Consider the following 26,173-nt stretch of genomic DNA (forward strand, 5'->3'; position numbering starts at 1 on the left):
ATGTTCTATAGGCATTATCTCATTAATCTTATTTAAGCCTATACTAGTAGTATATATCTCCTTCTATCTGATAACCAGAACTTTTTTTCAAAAAAAAACAAATCAAACCCACTGCTGTTGAGTCGATATCCCACTCATAGCAACACTCTAGGACAGAGTAGAACTGCCACCATAGGGTTTCCAGGGCTATAAATCATTATGGAAGCCGACTGCTACATCTTTCTCCAGTGGAGGGGATGGTGGGTTTGAATGCCGACCTTTTGGTTAGCAGCCTAGTGCTTTAAACACTGCACCACCGGGGCTCCTTAGGCCTCATATTAGGGCCAAGAAATCGTAAGTGTCTTTCCTACAAACCCTTTGGTATATATACTGTTGTGATTTAATCTGTAATTCTTTCTGGATTTTCTTTTTCTAGATTTGTTTAGAGCTCTACAGAAATACCTTTCATTAAGGCACATTTTGTATTTAACAGTAAAACTTAAAGACCTGTCATTTAACTGTGAATTCATTGTACTCAAGCTTTTTGGTACTCATATTCACCATCTGTGAACCTCACAAAGGCAGGTATCTAACTACAAATAGGGACAACAGAACCCAGTATGTTTTGAATCTCTTTTTTCTCCTTAGCATCCATTGTCTTCTCCAGGTTGCACTATGTGTCTTTCATCTCTTTCTGCTTTCTTTGCATGCTCACAGTGCTAACAGTATCCCACTGTTTCCCAGTGTGAGAAACTGGCTCGTGACCGTGACTGTAAAAGCTAAACGAGCTTTTCATTGTTTGTTTACATGTCTTTAATTTATTCTGCTCAATTCTCTCTATATTCATGAATTCTACTGTTTATAAAATCAGACCATTGGTGCACCAGATCCAAAAAATAAATGTCAGATTATCTTGGCCATCTGTATTTTTGAGGATTAAACTGTTTGATATGTGGCTGATGGAGAACAGGCACCAGCTGGCCCAAGCTGTAATTAGATACCAGAATACTGGAAGCAAAACAATGTAAAGAGGATCCTATTGTGTGGCTTTACAAGTTGACATACAAGGAGTAGTTTATTTTTAATATAGCTTAACCCTTCTTCTCCAATTATTTCTTCTTTAATAGTTGTAACATTTTCCTCAGTTTCCAGTGTATTTCTTAGGTAAAGCATTTGGCTGGTTGGATAGAAGGAACATAAATCCTTAGTGGATACAATAGTAAAATAGGAATGAAGGTAGAATTTAATTTCTTATTCTAATGCTGCCTCATTATGAGGCAGACAAAGAACCAAATTTTCTGTTCTTATTTCTCTAAAACAAAGTTATTTTTGTCATGACTATCTACAAAGACTTGAAGCTTGCTGTTTCAATAAAGTCCTTTGTAAGCTCATAGAAAACCGGAATTGTACCTCTACCTGATCATGTCTTATCCAGAGTAGCATAGCACACGTGCTTATGCTTAATAAGTAGCTTTTGATGACGGTGATATTTGAAAGGCTGTACATGTTAAAGGATATTTCGTTCCCTTTTTCTTTGGCAGGGCCAAGGAGCTTCCTTTTCTAAGACCAGTGCTGTTTGAATTCAGCAAAAGTATACTTTTTTCAAGGAGAATTGCCATACAAAAACCTAGAATATAGAGTTCTTCCACGAAGGGGGAAAAACCATGTTCTAGGACAGTGAATGCTGACTTGATGCTGAATGAATGATTGCTATGTGTTCTTTTACTCACAGGCTCGCTTCTCATACGTGCGGATGAAATACCTTTTCTTTTCCTGGTTGGTGGTTTTTGTTGGAAGTTGGATTATATATGTGCAATATTCTACCTATACAGAGCTATGCAGAGGAAAGGACTGTAAAAAAATAATAGTAAGTATTTTCTATTTCCTAGTTTACTGAGAAGCCTCTTAATGACACACTATATTTACTATTTATGTACTTACTAATAATTGTTTTTAAAAAAGTAAAAGTGAATTCTACATTAGAGTTGTGTTGCTCTTTAGCTTTTTTTAAAATAGTTTTTATTGTGCTTTAAGTGAAAGTTTACAAATCAAGTCAGTCTCTCACATATAAACTTATATACACCTTACTACATACTCCTATTTACTCTCCCCCTAATGAGTTTTTTAATGAGTCAGCCCGCTCCCTGCTTCCAGTCTCTCCTTTTGTGACCGTTTTGCCAGTTGCTAACCCTCTCTACCCTCCCATCTCCCCTCCAGACAGGAGATGCCAACACAGTCTCAAGTGTCCACCTGATATAATTAGCTCATTCTTCATCAGCATCTCTCTCCAACCCATTGTCCAGTCCCTTCCATGTCTGATGAGTTGTCTTCGGGAATGGTTCCTGTCCTGGGCCAACAGAAGGTTTGGGGACCATGACCACCAGGATTCTTCTAGTCTCAGTCAGACCATTAAGTCTGGTCTGTTTATGAGAATTTGGGGTCTGCATCCCACTGTTCTCCTGCGCCCCCAGGGGTTCTCCGTTGTGCTCCCTGTCAGGGCAGTCATCGGTTGTGGCCAGGCACCATCTAGTTCTTCTGGTCTCAGGATGATGTCTCTGGTTCATGTGGTCCTTTCTGTCTCTTGGGCTCATAGTTATCGTGTGACCTTGGTGTTCTTCATTCTCCTTTGATCCAGGTGGGTTGAGACCAATTGATGCATCTTAGATGGCCGCTTGTTAGCGTTTTAAGACCCCAGACGCCACATTTCAAAGTGGGATGCAGAATATTTTCATAATAGAGTTTATTTTGCCAATTGACTTAGAAGTCCCCTTAAGCCATAGTCCCCAAACCCCTGTCCTTGCTCCGCTGAACTTCGAAGCATTCAGTTTATCCCAGAAACTTCTTTGCTTTTGGTCCAGTCCAGTTGAGCTGACCTTCCCTGTATTGAGTATTGTCCTTCCCTTCACCTAAAGTAGTTCTTATCTACTAACTAATCAGTAAATAACCCTCTTCCACCCTCCCTCCCTGCCTCGTACCACAAAAGAATGTGTTTTCTTTAGCTTTTTGATCTTACTATGTTAATAGGAGTGTTCCCCACTTTGAAGAATCCAATATTCAGAAATCTAAATATATAATACAGATAAAGTTAGTGAGGATGTCTCCTCATTACAAAGAGGGATTTTGTTTTTCAAATATATTTGAAGTTGAGCTCAAATACATTCTAATCAAATGAGTTTTTTAATGTTTAGAGTATAAAAGTGTTATTTACAGGCAGCCTTTCTGGAACACACCTGTGGAATGAATAAATGGGGTTGTTCCCAAATACCAGAAATTTATCTAGGAAGCATGTGTGTATTTGTTGCTTAATTTTTATCCTAATGATTAGCTGTGTCTCAGAAAAATCACTCTGTTGGTATAAGATTTCTAGTAGTAGTTACTGGATTGACAGCATTAATGATATTTTAAATGTTTGAGGATTTTAAGTAAATTTAACTCCTTGCTTTCTACCAATAGCTTCTGATATAAATAACATTAAAACACTTTGTCTCAGAATTATATTTTTGATAAAAATGAATTAATCTTATTAATGAATCAGTAATTATTGAATGGTTACTCTTTACCCAGCCAGGGCTGCTAGGTGTTTACGTGTATCAGGAAACAAGGTGTCTTTGACCTTACAGAGCTTTACAGTCTAGCAGGGAAGAAAATGAGCAATTACAGTAAATTAAGATAAATGTTATAATAGCAAGCATTGTGGAAACCTAAGACAGGGAGACCTGAGGCTTTCCAAAGTTCGAAGGACATAAAAATCAATTTAACTCTAGGCACTCTATCAGTAAGGATTAAAAACCATTACTCCTCTGGAAGGTTATAGTCTCTTTACTAGGCAAGGGAAGAATTACTGATGTAAGAAGCAGGGGAATGAGTTGTAAAGATGAGTCTCAAATTCAGCATTCAAAGATGCCAATCCTTTGTCCATTGTAACTGACAATTCCAGATCCTTGCAGAAGGAACCTGTGGGGCTAAGCAGTGTACTGGGTGCTTTACATGTTCATTAATGCTTAAAATCACACTTGGAAAACCCTGAGCCATTTTTTTAAAAATTTTATTGTGCTTTAAGTGAAAGTTTACAAATCAAGTCAGTCTCTCATACCAAAATTTATATACACCTTGCTGTATACTCCTAGTTGCGCTCCCTCTAATGAGACAGCACACTCCTTTCCACTCTCTATTTTTGTGTCCATTCGGCCAGCTTCTGCCCCCTCCAGACAGGAGCTGCCCACATGGTCTCATGTGTCTACTTGATCCAAGAAGCTCACTCCCCACCACTGTTAATTTCTATCCTATAGTCCAGTCCAATCCCTGTCTGAAGAGTTGGCTTTGGGAATGGTTCCTCTCTTGAGCTAACAGAAAGAGGGGGACCATGGCCTCTGGGGTCCTTCTAGTCTCAGTGAGACCATTAAGTCTGGTCTTTTTATGAGAATTTGAGGTCTGCATCCCATTGCTCTCCTGCTCCCTCAGGGGCTCTCTGTTGTGTTTCCTGTCAGAGCAGTCATCAGTTGTAGCCGGGCCTGAGCCATGTTTACACATAAAGAAATATGACTCAGAGAGTGTCTTAGTTATCTAGTGCTGCTGTAACAAGTATCACAAGTGGATGGCTTTAACAAACAGGAATTTATTCTTTCACAGTATAGGAAGCTAGAAGTCCAAATTCAGGGCACCAGCCCCCGGGGAAGGCTTTCTCTTTCTGTCAGTTCTAGGGGAAGGTGTTGGCATCAATCTTCCCCTGGCCTAGATGCTTCTCCGCACAGGGACCCTGGGTCCAAAGGATGCACTCCACTCCTGGCATTTCTTTCTTGGTGGTATGAGGTCCTTCTCTCTCTGTTCAATTCTGTCTCCTCTTACCTCTTAAAAAATAAAAGGTAATGCAGGCCACACCCCAAGGAAATTCCCCTTACATCAGATCAGGGCTGTGACTTGAATAAGGATGTTGCATCCCACCCTAATCCTCTTTTACATAACCTGATTTTGCCCCATTAGCCACAGGCAGAGATTAGGATTTACAACACATAGGAAAATTACATCCGATCACAAAATGGAGGACAACCACACAATACTGGGAATCATGGTCTTGCCAAGTTGACATACATTTTAGGGGAATACAGTTCAGTCCATAACAGAGATGAAAGAATTTGTCCATGATAATGGAGCCAGAATTTGATCCTAATTCTGTTACCCTGGGCCTGAAAAGACTGGAACAGGAAGTTATAGTTTAATGTTGGGTGCCATTGAGTCAATTCCAACTCATAGTGACTTCATGTGACAGAGCAGAACTGCCTCATAGAGTTTTCTTGGCTATAATCTTTACAGAAGCAAACTGTCAGATCTTTTTCTCACAGAGCCACTGGGTGGGTTTGAATTGCAATCCTTTTGGTTAGCAACCAAGTGCTTAACTGTTGCACCACCAGGGCTCCTTATAGTGTTATAGAGCTAACAAAAACTATAAAACTCACTTATTTACCTTCAGTGAAGAAGGAGGAAGCAGGAATTATGTAACCAACTGTTGAGCTAGCTAGAGAGCTATGTCGTTGACTCTGATGCATGGTCACCTTATATATAACAGAACGAAACATTACCCGGCACTGCATCAACCTCACGATTACCAGCATGTTTGAGTTCATTGTTGCAATTATTGTGCCAGTCCATCTCACTGAGGATTGCCTTATTGGCCCTCTACCAAACATGATGTCCTCTTCCAGTTATTGATCTCTCCTGATGACGTGTCCAAAGCAAGTGAGTTGGACAGTGTTCTGTTGTGATCCATGAGGTTTTATTGGCTAATATTTGGAAGTAGATCTCTAGGCTTTTCTCCCTAGTCTGTCTTAGTCTGGAAGCTCTGCTGATACCTGCCCGCCATGGGTGACCCTGCTGGTATTTGAAATATTGGTGACAAAGCTTTTAGCATCACAGCAATATGCAAACTAACACATTACAACAGACAGTTGAAGTGGAACCAACTATAAAAACACATACAAATAACCAAAACTATTTGAAATGTTTATTTCCCTTCTAAGCTACCTCTCTCAAATTGGGTACCCTGGGGCAAGTTAATAGGTCTTCTATGATAAAATATTTCCCTGATCAGATATATTTGGAAAGAGAGGGTTAAACAAAGATAAATAGTTGACTTCACTGAGATCTTCTGAGAGGCCTTAATATTCTAATGTGCATTGTTCATCTACAAGAGGGAGCAAATGTACTTGATGAGAAAAAAATCCATGCGACCACTAACCTCCGTGTTAACATCATCTGGGGGTATTAGAAACACTTTTCTGAGAGATTAAGCCAAAATGAAATAGGTATGCTTTTAGATATCTTGTCTTAATACACCATCCTTCAAAATATAAGGTACATATTGACACATTTTGAGTGAATTATAGCTGAAGTCCCTCATTATTTTTCATTTTAATTGCTGAAATTATATTCTGACCAGTTTGTCTAATTCCATCCTTTTTTTTAATCAAGCCTAATACGACAGATTAATTTTAAAATACTGCTGTTATCAGATCAAGTCCCTGCTCAGGCACCTCCAGGGGCTTTCTGTTGCTTTCAGGATAGGTCCGTGCTCTTACAGCACTGAAGGCCCTCAACAATTTGTGTTCTCCCTCACTTATCTATATAACCACCATTGCCTTTGTTTCTTTGTTCAAGTATATAAATAAGACAGAATCCCTGCCTCCGAGTCTGTCAGAAGGTAGTTAGTCAAGTGTTCAAACAGTAATGACACAAAAACACTAAGAACTGTGGTAGTGGAATGCAGAGGATATTATCTGAACACAGATGTATGGTGCCTAACTCAGCCTTGGAGAGGCAGCCAGGAAAGCCTTTACAAAGGAGGTGACACTTGCACACAAACATGAAAAGGACCTTGACTGTAGACAAGGGGAAGAATGTACATTTCAATTCAAAAGAAATAGTAGTGTCGTGTTGACATGATGGAGGATGGCACTGGACCGTTGAGAGAAGGGAAGTTCATTGTGAGGCAGGTCAATATGATATCAGAACAAGAACTGGTAAGGACTGAGTAAGGAAGGCTCTAGTCTTTGGCAGATAGGAGTAGTGATGCACGAGCTCTCTTTCCCTCTATCCCTCACCCCCTCTGTTTGGATCTTTATCATTTCTCAGTTGGATTACTGCCGCAGCCTCCTAACTGGCTTCCTTGCCTGAAATCTTACTCACTTTCAGTCTGCCTTTGGAATAACCTTTCTAAACACAGATATGAACCTTGCTTCCAATGGGTCCCAATTTCTCATAGGATAAAACTGTTCAATGATTCTTGCCCTCCCCTCTAGCTTCATGTTCTTCCTTTGCCCTCATAAGCACCTTTTGACCTAACCAAACCAAACCGTGGAATTTTCCTTTTCTTGATATTATAGTCAAATTCAAATTTTTCTTTCACCAAACTCTCTATAAATCTGTGACCTATATAGATTATTTTAGCAACTAATACAATCTTTTACTGATCTCTTTCTTGGGTGTGTCTTAGTTTCTTTAAAAGTGTAAGTTTTTGAAGTCAAGGATACTGTCTTATATTTGTTTCTGTAACATACATTTTCTAAATCACACTAGTTTGAGTAGAGTGTAGTAAAATTTTAATAACAAAACAGTAAATCTTTGCTTTAGCACCAATTAAGTGTATATGTACACACGAATGCATGTGTGTGTGTATCCATGTGTATTCCAGAAACTCCATAATCTCTCTTCACAAAACAATTATCTTCCTAGTGCTCCATGAATTGTCCAGGTGTGTACCTTATTGGAAGTCAGACCAGGTCATGCCGTTGTCATCCTTCTCTGCCTGTCCAGATGTTCACCAAAGAGCTCTTGATGGTAGTTCCTAGTGTGGGCATGATTTAATCCCAAAGGAAAGCCAATAGATACTGGCAATGGAAGTAAGAGAAGATGAAGATAGGCAAAAAAGTAACATTTTCCCCCCAAAATATTATTTATGATTAAATTAAAGGTGAAATGTAGAAGTTGCTTGTTCCAGCTTTGGTAGCAACAAATTCTCCTTATGTTCTGTGTAAAAACATCATGAAGTTATTTCAAGTGGTGCTCCAGTCAGTGCAAAACTGCTCATCAAGTGAGGTAAAAACAGGGAAGGTTGAAAGTGAGGGTAATTATGATGTGGAAATAAGCACTCTTATTGGAAATTCTGTGCTATATAGTGGTATTTGTTAATTTGGGAATTCAGAAAGGTTTAAAAACACATTCCTCATAAATGTCAGAAGACTGTAGCATGTAAGAAATGGAACTAGAGCATAATTCTAATATAATTTAATGATTGTATTACGAAAATTTGAAAATAATTAAAAAGTTTTCTCGCTAAAATGCATCATTTTCCTAAGGTTCTTTTTAAAAAACTTGTAGTTTGTCTACAATTAGGATTATGTTCTTAAAACTTACCATAACTGGTAATACTATGGTCAATAGTATTAAGGTAGTACTTAATATCAGGAAACCTGGTGATATGGTGGTTAAGTGCTATGGCTGGTAACCAAAAGGTCGGCAGTTCAAATCTACCAGGCGCTCCTTGGAAACTCTTTGGGACAGTTCTACTCTGTCCTGTAGGGTTGCTATGAATCAGAATTGACTTGACAGCAACAGGTTAAATATGCACAAGGAGTCCTGGCAGCTGAGTGGTTAAGCTCTCGGCTGCTAACCAAAAGGTCGGCGGTTCTAACCCACCAAGCTGCTTGGTGGGTGAAAGTTGTGACAGTCTGCTTCTGTAAAGACTATAGCCTTGGAAACCCTATGGGGCAGTTCTACTCTGTCCTACAGGGTTACTATGAGTCGGAATTGACTCAATGGCAACGGATTTAATATCACAACGGAATTGTGGGATTAGAACTAAAAAGCAAGCAGGAAAAATATTTTTGGAGTATTTTTTAAAGCTTCAAAGAGCTAACAAGATCAATTCCTTGATCAAGATCTGGGAGGAGATAGGAATTGAGAGAAGTAAGCTTAGTTTTTGTGGCTGCTTTTACTTTGAAGAGTGTGATCTAAAATATACAGTTTTGTAGCTAGGGAGATAAAAATCTAGGCCAGATCCAACCAAGAGTGAGAACCCTAGTGCACCAGCTTTAGGCTGAACCCTAAAGGTGAAAAGGCGAACTGAAAGTACCTCAGAGAGGTGAGCTGACTTTTATAACCTCTTTTACTCTGCAGGCATTTGCTGATTCTGGGCATGGAGAGGGGTCTGAAAATCAGCAAATGCCTGCAGGGTAGAAGAGGTTATAATAGTTCACCTCTCTGAGGTTCAGCCTAAAACTGGTGCACCAGGGTTTTCACCCTTGGTTGGATCTGGCCTAAATTTTTATCTCCCTAGCTTCTGCCACACTGTTTTTTCTTTTTTACCCTTTCTTCCTTTTCTTTCTCCCACCTAGCCCTGTATCCTACTGTTACCCCTTCCCGCTGAGCTACACCACACCACCTTGGCTATAGTGAGACTGGCCTACCACTTTCTACTTCCCACCTAGCCATGTATGCCACCTGTCCCCATTTCTGCCATTCCTCGGGTCTGCCCTGCCCCCACCTGCCAACTAACCCCCTTTTTTTCTTTCTATCTTGTCTTTTCTTTCTTCCCTCCACTTAGCCCCATACCCCAGCCTGCTTTCCCATGCCACTGCAGCTAGAGCATCCCCAGCTCTGACCTACCACTAAACTGGACTCACGCTGCCCCTTCCCTCCCACCACTCGACCAGCTACTGAATGGAGGGAAGTGAGCTCGTGCCACTCCCCGTCTAACACCCTGCCTATCTGGTGAGGGGCTGTGAATATACTTGCACACCACTGGATCAACATCAGGAGGCAGACAGCCACACCCAGTCTGTCAGCCACCTTGCCAAACCAGTGTACAGCAAAGCAGGCTTACTCTGCCTACATTGGTCCTGCCAACCCAGACAAGGTGGTGAGAGCTATTGTGCTCCCAATTGAGTAAGCAGCAGTGCACACCTGGCTCACCCACCCTGACATATCAAAATAAAACAAAGAAGCAGGACAAAATGAAAAGACATATACAATCAATCAATAAATAAAATAATACCTTAATGTCTCAGAGACAGCAGACAATATCAAAACATATAAAAAAGCATGAGAAGATGACTCTAGCAAGTGACCAAAATAAAGAATCAGATGACCTTCCAGTAGAAGAAAAGACAGTGGAACTACCTGATATGGAATTCAAAAGACTAATATTTGGGCCTCTCCAAGAGATAAGGAAAGAGATCAAGGAAAACACAGACAAAACCAAGGAAAAAATAGGCAAAATCAAGGAAAACATGGAAAAAGCAATAGAAGAATTGAGGAAAATAATACAAGAACAAAATATCAAAGTAAATAAACAATTAGAAATCATACAAAAACAGCAACTAGAAATCCAAAAGATAAACAACAAAATTTCAGAAATAGACAACTCAATAGAAGATTTTAGGAGCAGATTTGAAACAATGAAAGAATGAGCGAGATTGAAGACAAATCCATGGACGCCACTTTGAGAAAAATCAGAGAAAAGAATGAAGAAAACTTGAGAATTATGTGGGACACAATCAAGAGCAAAAATTTATGCATAATTGGAACTGCAGAACAAGGGGAGAAAATGGAAGACAGAGAAGAAAGAAGATTGTTGAAGATTTGCTGGCTGAAAAGTTCTCAAATATCATGAAGGATGAAAAGCTGACCATCTAAGAAGCTCAACAAACCCTGTATAAGATAGACCCCAAAAGGAAGTCACCAAGGCATATCATAATCACACTTGACAAAAATAAAGAATCCTGAGAGCAGCGTGAGAAAAATGAAAAGTCACTTAAGAAAAGGAAACAGTAAGACTGACCTCTGATTACTCAACAGAAACTATGTAAGCAAGAAGGCAATGGGATGACATATATAAAAGGAAACAAACAAAAGACTGCCAGCCAAAAATAATATATCCTGCAAAACCTTCAAATACTATGGTGAAATAGGGCATTTCCAGATAAGCAGAAATTAAGGGAATTTGTAAAAAAAAACCAAATCAAACTTACAAGAGATATTAAAAGGAGTCCTTCAGTTTGAGAACCAACAACATTAGATAACAACTGGAGTCTGGGGCACAGGGCAGCATCAGGCAGATACCAACCTAGGTAAAGAACTCTCAGTCATAAAAGAAAGCTAAAAGACTTAAAATAGGGAAACAGAGACGTCAATCTATTGGTCCCAGCATGTTTGGAGCACGGGAGAATGAAAACACCAAACACACAAGGAAATTTAGTTCAAAAGACTAACAAACCATATGAACCACAGTCTCCATCAGCCTGAGCAAAGAAAAACTATGTGGTGTCCTGCTACCACCACCGACTACTCTGACAGGGGTCACAATGGAGGGTCCTGGAGAGAGCGGGAGAAAAATGTAGAACAAAATTGAAATTCACAAAAAAGACCAGACTTACTGGTCTGACAGTGAGTGGAGCAACCTCTGAGACGATGACCCCCCGGGCACCCTACTAACTCAGAACTGAAACTACTCCCTAATCTACCTTTCAGCCAAAGATTAGACAGGCCTGTAAAACAAACAGTAACACACATGAGGAATGTGCCTCTTAGTTCAAGTATACAAGACCAAATGGACAACACTTGCCCAAGAGCAAAGACAAGAAGGCAGGAAGGGACAGGAAAACTGGATGAATAGACACTGAGAACCCAGGATGGAAAGGGAAAGGGGAGAGTGCTGACACATTTCAGGGATTGCAACTAATGTCACAAAACAATTTGTGTATAAAATTTTGAATGAAAAACTAATGTGCTCTGTAAACTTTCACCTAAAACACAAGAAAATTTTACAAAAAGAGAGATGCAAACTAAAATAAAAAGCATCCAGAAAAAGAAAAGACACATTTTCTTCAAAGGAGCAAAATTAGGCTTCCAATTGACTTTTCAACTAAAACAAAGTAAGTCAGTGGAGTATGGAATAATATCTTCGAAGTTCCAAAAGAAAACAATTGCCAACCTAGAATCCCACATCAAGTCAAAATATCCTTCAGGACTAAAGGCAAAATAAAAACATTCTAACCAAAAAATAAATGAGAATGTTTGCTAACAGCAGACCTGCACTAAACAAGATTCTAAATACCTTAAAAAAATTTTATTGTACAGAAGGAAAATAAAACCAGAAATTTTTGAGATATAGGAAAGACTCAAGAGTAACAACAATTAAATATAAACATTGATTGTATAAAACAATTATATTAAGGTCTTCAGGACTTTTTAATATATTAAAAAATTCAAATACATAACAATTACATATAAATTGAGAGGAAGCTAGAGGGAATTAAAGCATTTAAGGTCCTTACAATATTGCAGAGTAGGGTAAAAATACCAATTAACTTTGTTGTTCTTAACTGTCATCAGGTCGTCCTTCGACTCATGGCAACCCCGTGCACGATGGAATGAAGCACTGCCCAGTCGTGCAGCATCCGACTGATGAGTTGTGGATCAGACCATTGTGATCCATGGGGTTTTCATGGGCTGATTTTCAGAAGTAGATCACCAGGCCTTTCTTCCTAGCCTATCTTAGAGAACTCTGCTGAAACCTGTTAAGCATCATAGCTATATGCAAGCCTTCGGTGAGATAGGTGGTGGCTGCACATTGGCCAGGAATCAAACCCAGGCTTCCAGCATAGAAAACAAGAATTCTACGTCTGAACCACCATACTTCCATTCAATTAACTTCAAATTTTGATAATTGAAGGGAGCATATTCTAGGTTAACCCCTGGATTAGAAAAAGAATATGTAATTTCCAAACTAATAGAAGAAGAATGGATTAAGAATATTCAACCCAAAAGAAGTCAAGAAAATAAAGAAAAAAGAACATAGAACAGGCAAGAGAAGTAAAGAACACATAGTAATATGGTAGATGTCACAAGTCGAATTCCCTGGGGAGCAAACTCTGAGACTGAGATTTGCCTGGACGGAGTTTATTGGGGTGGACTCTTGGGATTTACATCAGTGGAGGAGTAAGGAAGCAGAATGGATCAGAAAGAGAAGTTAAACTTCAGTGCAGTGGTAACAAAGGCCTTAGTCTGTCCTACAGGGAGCTGTGGAACTGGGATGGCCCTGTAGATCCAGACCTGACCAGTCATTGGATGCAGATGTTCCCCCTCCACTGCCACCGCACCCCCCCAAGGGGATATGACCTTGGGCAATGCTGCACACTAACTGAGAGCAAGTCCAAAAAGAGATTGAACTGAGAGCTGTTGACCACCTATACTCCCAGAAGCTGAGGTAATGAGTGCTCCAGTCCTGGAGAGGGAGACATGGGTGGCTTACCACAGTATCCACTGTAGTACATTTAAACCCAAATATATTGATGATTGGAAATCCTGGTTGCATAGTGGTTAAGTGCTACAGCTGCTAACCAAGAGGTCGGCAGTTCAAATCCGCCAGGCGCTCCTTAGAAACTCTGCGGGGCAGTTCTACTCTGTCCTATAGGGTTGCTATGAGTTGGAATTAACTCGACGGCAGTGGGTTTGGTTTTTTTTTTGGTTATATTGATTAAAAAAAAGAAAATTTTTTTTTTGATGCTTACATTAAATACAAATGGATGAAATGCTTCAGTTAAAAGGCAAAGATTGTCAGACTGTGTTAAAAAGCTCAAAATCCAACTAAGTTTTACTGAAAAGAGACATCTAAAATACAAAGGTGCAGATCAATTGAAAGTAGAAGGATAGGGAATGTTCGTGCAAATTCTAAAAAAGGATGTTTAAAGGAAGAACAGTGGCGTGGAAATACATATGTATGTGTGTATTCTTGTAAGTTTTATACTTCACAGACTTTCTAAAATCTGAATTACCTCTTACTGGCTTGAAGTATTCTATCTTTTAATTTGTTTCTTCCATGTTTTTGTTTTACCACATCTGCCTAAGTAATTGCTTGGCCTTTTCACAAATTACAGCAATGTCCACACATACGTTTTCTGGTCCTGGTCATTCCTGTTTTAAAGTGTGGAGTCTATGTAAACTGAACCAGAACATATGAAAAGATTGCTGATTTTAAATTTTGGGTATATAACAATAAAACCGTACTATCTGAAATTCACGTTTAGCAAAAACGTGCTTGGCAGAGGATTACAGTATCCTCTGTGTAAGCTTTGAACTGACTTCCTTAAAATCCTCAGTCGATTTTATCTTTGTGAACTAAGGAAGATTATAGAGATCCAGAAGAGGCTCTTCAAATATTACTTACTGAAGTTTAACAGTGTGGATTATTTATAATGGTAGGTTTTCCTCCCTTTGAAAGTTGGCAGTGTTGCTTTTTACATCCCTCTAGTTATTTTTTTTCTCTCTTAATAATGTAAAATTTATTTTCAAAGTAATTACTATCATGGAAACTATACAAAAAGTTAATCCATTTTAGAAGATTTATTAGTAAATATTTATTGACCACCTATTATGTGTCAGTCATTATTTTAGGTCCTGGAGATACAGTGGTAAGCAAAATATACAGAGTCCCTGCCTTAAGGAGCTTACATTCTTATAGTGAAATAGGTATAATATAAACAAAAATAAATAACTTGAGGTTCTGACAAGTGCAACTGAAAAATGATACAATAGTAATATTTAGTAGAGAAGAGCTAGGACATGCTATCTTAGCCAGAGTGGTTGCAAAAGGCGTCCCTGAGAAGATAGCGTTTTGAATTGGATCGTGATGAGAAGGAAGCAATTGTGTGAATGTCTGCACAAAAGGCATCTAAGGAGAAGGAATAGTGAGTGAAAATGCCCAGAGAGGGGAGCACTTTGGGGAATATGGTTGGTTTCATGTGTGGTTTCTGGAAATCTGTCTCATCCTGTTAGTCACATCATGTACATTTTAAAACCTTGGATATTAGTGGTACAGTCCACTGAATATGAGGAACTTCTTGCTCAACTATATCATGTCAGTCTATCCGGAAAACGGTAAGCTGGAGACAAAGCACCACCTCAGCCTTCCTTGCCGTGTGTACTATGTATGACTGAGTACTAAGTGACTGCATTTCATCAGCATGTGATTAACTCCATTTTAAAGGTGAGAAAATTATCTCTGCCCTACCGGCATCACAGATTTTATGAGGATGAAGTGGAATTGAACCATTAACCTGACTTTGTGTCACTGAATGAAGCTCTGATCTGTCTATTGAATATGGAGAGTTTCTCAAGTCCTTGACTTGATTTCATGTGGCTTAAGGCAAGACCCTAGTACCTGTAATTGCTGTCATCATACATGGTAATTCAGAAATTTTCCTGGAAGATTGCTGTGACTGTCCCATTTAGAGCATTGTTTAGGAGTTGGGGATGACAGGTGGCTTAAGAGAGTGTGATAAACAGTTTACTTCTGTGGCTTGGGCTCTGTTTAACAATCACAGTCTACCTCAGCTCACATAGCTTTCTTTGCTTTTCTTTGGTCTCTGTCTTTTTTCCTTTCTCCACATGTGTATGTGTGAGGGGTCACATCTGTGGTAGTGGTTAAGAGCATAAACTTTGGAGTAAAACAGCTTTAGGTTTGAATTCCAGCTTTACCATTCCTTAGTTATATAAGCTCAGGCAAGTTAACGTAGCTGCTATAAAGTGAGAATTACTAATACTATGTCTCAGCTGGTGGTCGTGAGGATAAAATGAGTTTATGTATTGAAAGGCTTAACACCATCTGGCACATACTAAGAGGTCAATAATTATCCTTACTGTTGTTATTCCCAAGTTCCTGCCCTTGAATTACCTTGTAGTCTGATTGAGAAGATAAGACATATGCATACACACCTATAACTCATTTTATGATCAGGTGTATTAATCAGGGTTCAACCAGAGAAGTAGAACCAATAGGAGATATAAATCAGGAGATTTATTGCAAGGATTTGGCTTACACAGTTGTGGAGTCTGGCTAAGCAAGCCTAAAATCAATAGGGCAGACTGCCAGGATGGGCAGGCTGGAACTCTTGGGCATGAGCGAAAGCTGCTATCTACGGGTGGAATTTCTTCTTCATCAGAGAAGCCTCAGTTCTCTTAAAGCCTTTCAGCTGATTGGATCAGACCCACCCAGATTATCCAGGATAGTTTTCCTTCCTTAAAGGCAGCTGACTATGAACTTTAACCATGTCTACAAAACAGCAACACCTAGATTAGTGTTTGAATAACTGGGGATTCTAGCCTAACCAATATGACACCTCAAGGACCGCCACATCAGGTGATAAGAATTTAGCTTGTACTTCAAAAACAGAAATTTAAAGAACAAAGGCATTGATTAGAGAAATCATTGTGGGCAGATAAGTAACAAAAGGCTTCATAAAGAAGATAGGACTTCTTCAGGGCCTTATAAAATAGAAAGAATTTGGAAAGGCACTGAGGAAGGCTTTCCTCCTTCCAATTACAAACAGGCATGGCTTGGCGGTTTCATCCCAAGGAGCAATATGGTGATTGACAGACCTGAGAATTCCCAGAATTGTGCAGCGGTAGCCACTGAACCACACAGTCTTGGTCGTTGAGGCTTTTGGCTGCCTGTAAATTAATGTATGTTTCCTTCTTTTCATCTCTTTATATCAGATTTTTTAAAATTTTAGTGTCAAATTCAGATATGTATTTCAAATAAATTATGTACTGTGTGAATTAGTCTAATTTAGTAATCAATTCTGTTTCTTATTTCAAAGTTGGAAATCAGCATTAGATATTAGTAGTATCTCCCTGAGATGTTTTCTCTAACCAATGACTAATTTTGTTCAAAGATTTAGGATAATGCTATTAGATTAATGGGTTTCTTATCCAAACTTAAAGGGAGCTAAACGCCAAAATGGAGATTAATTTTGCACATTGTACATTGATTTATAGTTTGAACTCAAGTTTCTTGTTTTTAGTTCTTAATAAAAGTATGAAACTTTCCATTGTCATATCTTTAGGACTTGTCTTTAGTGAAATGCATAATAGGCTTTAAACTGTGAGGCAAGAAATGGAGTGGGGGTGATACACCCGGAGAGGCCAAGGTTAACTTGGGGAAGTTGTAAGGAATGAGAGCTGTGTTCTGCTCTTCCTTGTTTAGAGGCAGCTCTCTAAAACTGAGGGCAACCACTAACTAACCCTAATTAGGGGTTCTTGGACGGATCCTTTTTTTCCAGTTGTGTTTCCTTCATTTTCCACCAAGCTGATTATAATATGTTGTATAGCTCATTGTACATTTTTTCTGATTATAGAAATCACTAATTCATTCATTATTTCAACAAATCCTATTTGGTACTTAACCATAAAGAAATTTTGCAGTTTGACTCTGCAGGTAAGATTCTCTTGACGTAGCACATTTCATTTGTCAGGGTCTTAAAGTAAGAAGAAAGAAAAAAAAGCAATGGATGGGGAAATTTCCTTCTATACATTCCTCAGAAGAGCGTTATTTAATATTGATTTCTCCCAGCATGTTTCTTTATGATTGAGTGTTCTTTATCTAAGGTTCTACCTGGATAATAAAGAGGAATTGGTATAGCACTGTGATTGATTTTCGTGATATGAGCACACCCTTAAGAAAGCATGAAAAGATAAAAGAGCCTCTAAGTTTTCTTACACTTTCTTTTGAGATTCAGTTTTTTTAAAATAATTTTTATTGTGCTTTAAGTGAAAGTTTACAAATCAAGTCAGTCTCTCACATAAAAACTTACATACACCTTACTACATACTCCCGATTACTCTCCCCCCAATGAGACAGGCCACTCCCTCCTTCCGCTCTCTCTTTTTGTGTCCATTTTGCCAGCTTCTAACCCCCCTACCCTCCCATCTCCCCTCCAGGCAGGAGATGCCAACATAGTCTCAAGTGTCCACCTGATGCAAGTAGCTCACGCCTCACCAGCATCCCTCTCCAACCCATTGTCCAGTCCAACCCATGTCTGACAAGTTGGCTTCGGATGTGGTTCCTGTCCTGGGCCAACAGAAGGTTTGGGGGCCATGACCACCGGGATTCCTCTAGTCTCAGTCAGACCATTAAGTCTGGTCTTTTTATGAGAATTTGGGGTCTGCATCCCAGTGTTCTCCTGCTCCCTCAAGGGTTCTCTGTTGTATACCCTGTCAGGGCAGTCGTCGGTTGTGGCCTGGCACCATCTAGTTCTTCTGGTCTCAGGATGATGTAGTCTCTGGTTCATGTAGCGCTTTCTGTTTCTTGGGCTCATAATTACCTTGTGTCCTTTTGTGTTCTTCATTCTCCTTTGATCCAGATGGGCTGAGACTCATTGATGCATCTTAGATGGCTGCTTGCTAGCGTTTAAGACCCCAGATGCCACTCTTCAAAGTGGGATGCAGAATGTTTTCTTAATAGATTTTATTATGCCAGTTGACTTAGATGTCCCCTGAAACCATGGTCCCGAAACCCCTGCCCCTGTGTCGCTGACCTTTGAAGCATTCAGTTTATTCGGGAAACTTCTTTGCTTTTGGTTTAGTCCAGTTGTGCTGACCTCGCTCGTATTGAGTGTTGTCCTTCCCTTCACCTAAAGTAGTTCTTATCTACTATCTAATTAGTGAATACCCCTCTCCCACCCTCCCTCCCTCCTCTTGTAACCACAAAAGAATGTTTTCTTCTCAGTTTAAACTATTTCTCAAGATCTTATAATAGTGGTCTTACACAATATTTGTCCTTTTGCAACTGACTAATTCCACTCAGCATAGTGCCTTCCAAGTTTCTCCATGTTATGAAATGTTTCACAGATTCATCATGGTTCTTCATCGATGTGTAGTATTCCATTGTGTGAATATACCATAATTTATTTATCCATTCATCCGTTGATGGACACCTTGGTTGCTTCCATCTTTTTGCTATTGTAAACAGTGCTGCAGTAAACATGGGTGGGCATGTATCTGTTCATGTAAAGGCTCTTATTTTTCTAGGATATATTCTGAGGAGTGGGATTGCTAGGCTGTATGGTAGTTCTATTTATAGCTTTTAAGGAAGTGCCAAATCGATTTCCAAAGTGGTTATACCATTTTACATTCCCACCAGCAGTGTATAAGTGTTCCAGTCTCTCCACAGCCTCTCCAACATTTATTATTTTGTGTTTTTTGGATTAATGCCAGCCTTGTTGGAGTGAGATGGAATCTCATTGTAGTTTTGATTTGCATTTCTGTAATGGCTAATGATTGAGAGAATTTCCTCATGTATCTTTTAGCTGCCTGAACTTCTCCTTTAGTGAAGTGTCTGTTCATATCCTTTGCCCATTTTTTAGTTGGGTTGTTTGTCTTTTTGTGGTTGAGTTTTAGCAGAATCATGTAGATTTTAGAGATCAGGCACCAGCCGGAGATGTCATAGCTGAAAATTTTTTCCTAGTCTGTAAGTGGTCTTTTTACTCTTTTGGTGAAGTCTTTAGATGAGCATAGGTGTTTGATTTTTAGGAGCTCCCAGTTATCTGGTTTCTCTTTGGCATTTTTAGTAATGTTTTGTATTCTGTTTATGTCTTGTATTAGGGCTCCTAACGTCCCTATTTTTTCTTCCATGATCTTTATCGTTTTAGACTTTATGTTTAGGTCTTTGATCCATTTGGAGTTAGTTTTTGTGCATGGTGTGAGGTATGGGGCCTGTTTCATTTTTTTGCAGATGGATATCCAATTATGGCAGTACCATTTGTTAAAAAGACTATCTTTTCCCCAATTAACTGAGACTGGGCCTTTGTCAAATATCAGCTGCTCGTATGTGGATGGATTTATATCTGGATTTTGAGATTCAGTTTTGAGAAATAATGGTTTGTGGCTTAAAACAACGAGCTTAAGATAGACTAAATTTAAGATATTTAGAGCTATATTTTCCATTAACCATTTTCCATTAGATAGTATAAATAACTGTATTTCATTTAGCTTTGGATTTGCTTAGGATCACTTGACAGGTTCTTTTTATGCTATTATGTTTTTAGAAAATACTGAACCAGTACTACTTGGAACATACAGTTTTTACAGTAAAAGCTTATTTTTTCCTTTTAAGAAAAGTGTATTCCTTTTCCCTTTATGTCACCTTGGGTTAGGTTACCCATCTCTTCTTTGTGACCTTATCAAAACATACTAACTGAACAAGTTATTTCAAATCCTAAGAAATGTAAGTTCTATTCTAAGGATAATCTTATTGGTTAAGTTATAATAGCATTTCTAATTGCCTTCTTGTATTATATCGTACTTCCTTAATCTTAAATCATGTGGGGGTCATTGTAACCCTGAGACAGGTGGTATCATTGTTATCATTAGCATCAATTCTTTGAAACAGTAACCAAACCCACTGCCATCGAGTGGATTCTGACTCATAGCAACCCTATAGAACAGAGTAGAACTGCCCGATAGAGTTTCCAAGGAGCACCTGGCAGATTCAAACTGCTGACCTCTTGGTTAGCAGCCGTAGCACTTAACCACTACGCCACCAGGGTTTCCTTGAAACAATAAAGAGACTGAAATAAAGCCAACTTCGAAGAAATAAGCCAGCAGTGAAACACCATATTATTTTAATTAAACATTTATTGTGTGCTTACTAGCCCTGGTGGCTGTGCTAAGAGCTTGGCTGCTAACCAAAAGGCCAGCAGTTCAAATCCACCAGCCACTCCTTGGAAACCCTATGGGGTAGTTCTGCTCTCTCAGGTCACTATAAGTCAGCAACAGGTTTACTAGCACTGTGCTAGAGCCTGAAGACACAGAGATAAGACATGTTCCCACCCTGAAGACATTTGTGGTCTAGTAAAAAATCAAAAACCAAACCCACTGCCACTGAGTCGATTCATAGCGACCCTATGGCACAGAGTAGAACTGCACCATAGAGTTTCCAAGGAGTGCCTGGTAGATTAGAACTGCCAGCCTCTTGGTTAGCAGCAGTAGCACTTAACCACCACGCCACCAGGGTTTCCTGTGGTCTAGTAAGGAATATGAAAAAATAAACAAGGAGAAGCATGTAACTGAGGCTGAAAGTAGGATCGCCAGATTTAGCCCATAAAAATACCAGGTGCTCAGTTAAATTTGAATTTCAGATAAACAATGAATATGTTTTTAGTATAAGTATGCCCCAACTATTGCCAATTAACAACTAATTTTTTCAGTATAAGTATATCCCATGCAATATTTGAGATATACTTATACTAAAAAACTAATTGTTGTTTTTCTAAAACCCAAATTTAACTGGGTATCATGTATTTTACCAGGTAACCCTAAGTGGTAGGGTCCTGGAAGACTTTTTAGAGGAGGTCGTATCTGAGCTGAATTTTGAAGAATGATCTTTGCAGGCAGAAGGAAGCGTGTACAAGGCTACAAAGATAGGAGATAATGCAAAATCCCAGGAACAGCATGGCTGGAGCAGAGAGTGTGAGGGACAATTGTATAGAAGTAAAAAAAAAAAAAAAAAAAAAACCCAAGCCCATTACTGTCAAATTGATTCCAACACAAAGAGACCCTATAGCATAGAGTTGAACTGCCCCACAGGGTTTCCAAGGCTATAAATCTTTACAGAGGCAGACTGCCACATCTTTGTCCCAGGGAGTGGCCGGTGGGTCCGAACCACCAACCTTTCGGTTAGCAGCCGAGCAGTTAACCACTATGCCACCAGGGCTCCTTGAGGCAAAGTAAGCAGGGTCAAAATCATAAAAGAGACTTTGTTAAGAAAGTTGTCCTTTATCCTGAGGGCATTGGGGATAGCCAGTAGAGGTATTTAAGCAGGGAAGTGACAGATCAGATTTATGTTTTGGTTAGCTTGTAGAGGGTGGATTGGATGGAGACAGCACAAGCAGGGAGACCAGCTCCGTAGTTGTCGCAGTAACCCAGGCACAAAGCGGTGAGGGCTTAAACTATGGCGCTGGGGTGGGAATGGAAGGGAAGAAACCTCTTCAAAGAATATTAAGGAAATGATTTGACCACCAGTACCTGGTGATCAGTTGAATATGGGAGCGTGAGGGGGAAAGAGGAGCTCAGGACAATTAACTGTGTTGTCCCCCAAAATCCTGCGTAGATAGACGATGGTACCTCTCACTGAAGTAGGGAATAAGGGACCACAACCCTTAAAGAAGAGCAGGGCAGGATATGGTGAGTTCACTTTTGGGTAGATTGAGTGTGAAGTACATGTAGGTTATCCAAATGGAGACAAGAGATGTCTGAGAGGCACTTGAATATTTATCACAGGAGAGAAGTCTGGGAGGGAGTGGAGCCAGGGTTGGTCAGAGCCATGTGAATCAATGTTACCCATGATGGGATACAAAGAGCCCAAAGACAACAGAACAAAACCTGGAAAAATGACAATATTTGCAGTTGCAAGAAAGGAAGACAACTCTCCAAAGAAGACTGAGAAAGAGTGGCCAGGGAAGTAGGAGAAAAACATGAAGAGGGAAGACATTAGGAAAGAGTGTTAAAGCAGTGTGGTCAACAGGGAGAAATGCTGAAGAGAGCTTGAGGAAGAACTGACTTTTCCAGTTCAGAGTTCATTGTTAAGTGTTAACGATTATTGGCAAAATGTAATAGCTCAAAAGTAAAAATGCATTGGATTGAGCTGGGATGAGGGAAATAAGGTGGACAATGAGTATAGACTACTGTTTCTAGCAAGTGTGCTGGGAAATTGTTTTAAATTGGCCTAACCCAGTTTGGTCACACACACTCCTTGGATTTTATCTGAAAGATAATAGTAGCCACTGAAAATGTTTGATATAGGTGAGGATTAACTACTCCCACATAACCATGTCGCTAAATTACAATGAAAATTTCTGCCACACCCACAGGCATTTATTAAACACACGTTTTTTTGCAAACCAGGCACAAAACATTTTGTCTAATCTATTCTGTAAACTCGTTAAAGGTCTCACTCTGTCCTTTTAGGTATTCTGTGAGCTTGCATGAAAGATTTACTCAAAGTAGAAGCAACTATGCTCCAGAGGCAGACTTCTGGTATCTTTATAATTAGTATCAGGCAACTAGAAATCCTGAACCAATGACTCTCAACATGTCCTGTCTTCAACCAGCAGCATCAGTAACGCCTGCAAACTTGTTACAAATGCTAATTTTTGGCCCCAACTAAGATCTTCCAAGTCAGAAACTGGGGCTGGGGCAGCCCCAGCAATCTGTGTGTAATAAACTCTGCAAGTGATGTGAAGCTCTCTAAAGTTTGAGAACCTCTGCTATAAACCATTTAGCTTCAGAGCCTGTCTGAAGATAAAGGCTATAGCCTCAGCTGATTCTTATACCTTCTTCTTGAAAGGGTAGGGAATGTCTCTTACATTTTAGTCAATCCACATAACTTTAACCAGTTGCTGTTCAGTCGACTCCAATTCATGGCGACCCCATGTGTGTTGGAGTAGACCTGTGTTCCATGGGGTTTTCAATGCTGAATTTTTGGAAGTAGATAACCAGGCCTTTCTTCTGAGGTGCCCCTGGGTGGACTCGAACCTTCAAACTTACGGTTAGCAGCCAAGTGTGTTAACTCTTTGCACTACCCAGGGACCCACATAATTTAAATACCTTTAATTTCACCAGTGATAGTCCATTTCTGATATTCACCACACTATTTAACAAGTTACAAGCTTTGCCAATAGCATCCTAATTTTCTAGTTAGCAAAATCTCAGAAACTGATAAATTTTGATCAAGATACAGGTTAATAGAAGTGCTTATAGTAGCTACCTCCAGAGTATGGGCTTCTTGATTATAAATCTACCTGTGTATTGCTGATTAAGATATTAGAGGCACCTAGACTGTAACGTACACACACACACACACAAGTCTAGCACTATGTGCTGAAGAACTTTAAAGTAAATTACAGACATTATAACAAAAGGGAAGAAGAGAGTGGAGTGGATTCTTTCTGTGTGTGTGTGTCTGTGTGTGTGTTGAGAGGGAAAGGGAGGGAGCAAGTTGGGGAGAAGAAGAGAGACAGATGGAGACTTGGGCATGTTTAATAGCTGAGAGAAAGAAGTCAGAGAGGTTGAAGAACAGGCTCGAGTGCAGAGAATGGTGAAAATTGAAAATAACCTGATACTGGGGAGAGGAGAGGTGATGACTAGAGACACGTGGAGGATTTTCAAGCACTGTAAAAAACCCAACTCTGCAATTTCCTGTTTTTTAAAGGAGAAATCGATAAATTAGTCTGAAATGCATTTTTTAGAACTTAAATCTAGAAAATTATTTAAAACCTAGTACTATACATCTGGAGCCCTGGTTGCACAGTGGTTAAGAGCTCAGCTGCTAACCAAAAAGTCAGCAGTTCAGAGCCAACAGCCACTCCTTGGAAACCCCATGGGGCAGTTCTATTCTGCCCTGTAGGGTCGCTATGAGTCAGAATTGACTCAGCAGCAACGGGTTTTTGACTATACATCCATCTCTTCGTTATTATCGCCCCCTTGTGGTACAGTTCCCCCAGTTTATTAACGCACTTCCTCAGCAAAAAAAAAAAAAATTTTTTTTTTTTTTCAGCATGGGTGGGTTTTGTAAAGGACAGCTAGAGAATGCCCTCTTCTGGTACTATGAGGTGTGTGTGAACAAAGGGGGGCTGTTTAGTAGAAGCATCATAGTAATAAAATCTTAGGACTGGAAATACCCTTGACGTTTTCTGTAGATGGTCTTATTGTAAAGTTGAACATTCTTCATAATCTGTATATTCATATTTAGAAGTTCATATTACTGACAGTAATTACAACTTTTGTGTTAAGGTGGTGCCAGAAAAACAAAACAAAACAGCATGTGGCCAGTCATTTCTTTTCATACAAGCATGGGGGAAATTTGCCTTTGGTTTGTGACGGCAGCCACAGATTGGAGAGCCTGTTCTTTGCGACTACCTCTTTGAAGCAGAGTTGGCTTGACGCCTTTGCTCAAAACAAGAATCTGACTCTTGTAACTGAATGCCAGAGTAAACCGTCTCTGCCTAATGTTTTATTGATAAGATACTGGTTTGTGCTTTTTTTTTTAATACGAATTATAGATATTATGGAAAAGTTTTAATTTTATCCTCAGTGAGGCTTTAAAACCAAAACCAAAACACTGTGTTCTTTATGTCAGTTATTCAACATTTACTGAACACTTACATACCAAGACTGGGCTGTGTGCTAGAGCAAGCATGGAGGAAGTTCAAAGATGAGTGTGACCAAGGCTCCGCCTTCAAAGCATCTTACTTTCTACCAGGAAGATAATATGAGTACAAATGATGTTAGATATGGGAGCATAAGAAAAGAAGGGAGAAGGAGTATAGGTTCATATGGTTCATAAAAGAAATATACAGCCTCCAGATTATTCTTTGGAAGTTTGGTGTTGTAGGAAGGGCTACATTTAAATCTTAGCCTACAGGGCAGAGTTAAGGATGGAGTTCCCCAGGATTCAGGAGCCAAAGATCAGGACAATTGAAGGGGATAGTTTGTCATCCTATCCCAGAAGTTGTTGATAATAGAATGTTCTAAATAAAAAAAATCAATATACATTCATTCGTCCGTTCAACAAGCACTTTTTATATGTAACTTATTATGTGTTGGTCATTGCACAGAGTCCTAAGGAAATATAGATTTAAGTCCTGGTCCTGCTTTGCTTTGCTTGAGTGGAAGGGATGAGTATAACGAGAGCTCTTTATTGGGAGCACTGGGGAGGAGCTCTGGCCCACCCATTGTTAAATGCATTTTCCTCTCCAAGATAAGTAATTCTGGTTCTTTTACTTTAATGGCTAAAAGCACAGGCTCTGGAGGTAGGCTGTCTGGGTTCAGATTCCAGCTTCACCTCTAATCTTCTCTACAAGTTTCTTAACCTCTCGTTTCTTTATCAATAAAATGAGATAATGGAATACTTACTTCATGGGAGGTCGTAAGGATTAAATATATATACATGAAAACGTTTAGAATGATGTTGGTATACAGGAAACAATATGACACAGACCCGTGTACCTACCATCTAATCAAAAATTTTAACCTTTTGCCATATTTGCTTCATTTTTGAAAGAAATAAAATATTAAAGATACCGTAGAAGCCCTCTTTATGCCTACTTAATAGTCTCCTTCCTCTCTCCCCAGAAATAACTACCATCTTGAAATTGGTGTAAGTCCTTGCTAGCTATGTTTTTTACTTTCACACAGTGAAAGTAAAATATATAGTATTGCTTTACCTGTTTCTAAACTTTGTTAAATGGTACTACTGATCATCAAATAAAATTCTGCAGCTTTTTTTCATTAACCATTATGTCTTCAAAGTTCTTCGGTGTTGACATGTATGGGCCTAGTTCTTTCATTTTAATATCACTATTTAGCC

General features: G+C 39.3%; 1 protein-coding gene across 2 annotated transcripts in view; it reads left to right on the plus strand.

The window, feature by feature from the left end:
* Positions 1 to 26,173, plus strand: part of DIPK1A (divergent protein kinase domain 1A) — a 135,635-nt gene that overhangs the window by 84,927 nt on the left and 24,535 nt on the right. For both annotated transcript variants that reach the window (XM_064282262.1, XM_010598104.3), the window contains exon 2: positions 1,712 to 1,846. In XM_064282262.1, the coding sequence (XP_064138332.1) occupies positions 1,712 to 1,846 (135 nt within the window). The remainder of the gene's footprint in view (positions 1 to 1,711; positions 1,847 to 26,173) is intronic.

This window comes from Loxodonta africana, chromosome 3 (assembly GCF_030014295.1).
Source record: "Loxodonta africana isolate mLoxAfr1 chromosome 3, mLoxAfr1.hap2, whole genome shotgun sequence".
In the NCBI taxonomy this organism is placed as follows: domain Eukaryota; kingdom Metazoa; phylum Chordata; class Mammalia; order Proboscidea; family Elephantidae; genus Loxodonta; species Loxodonta africana.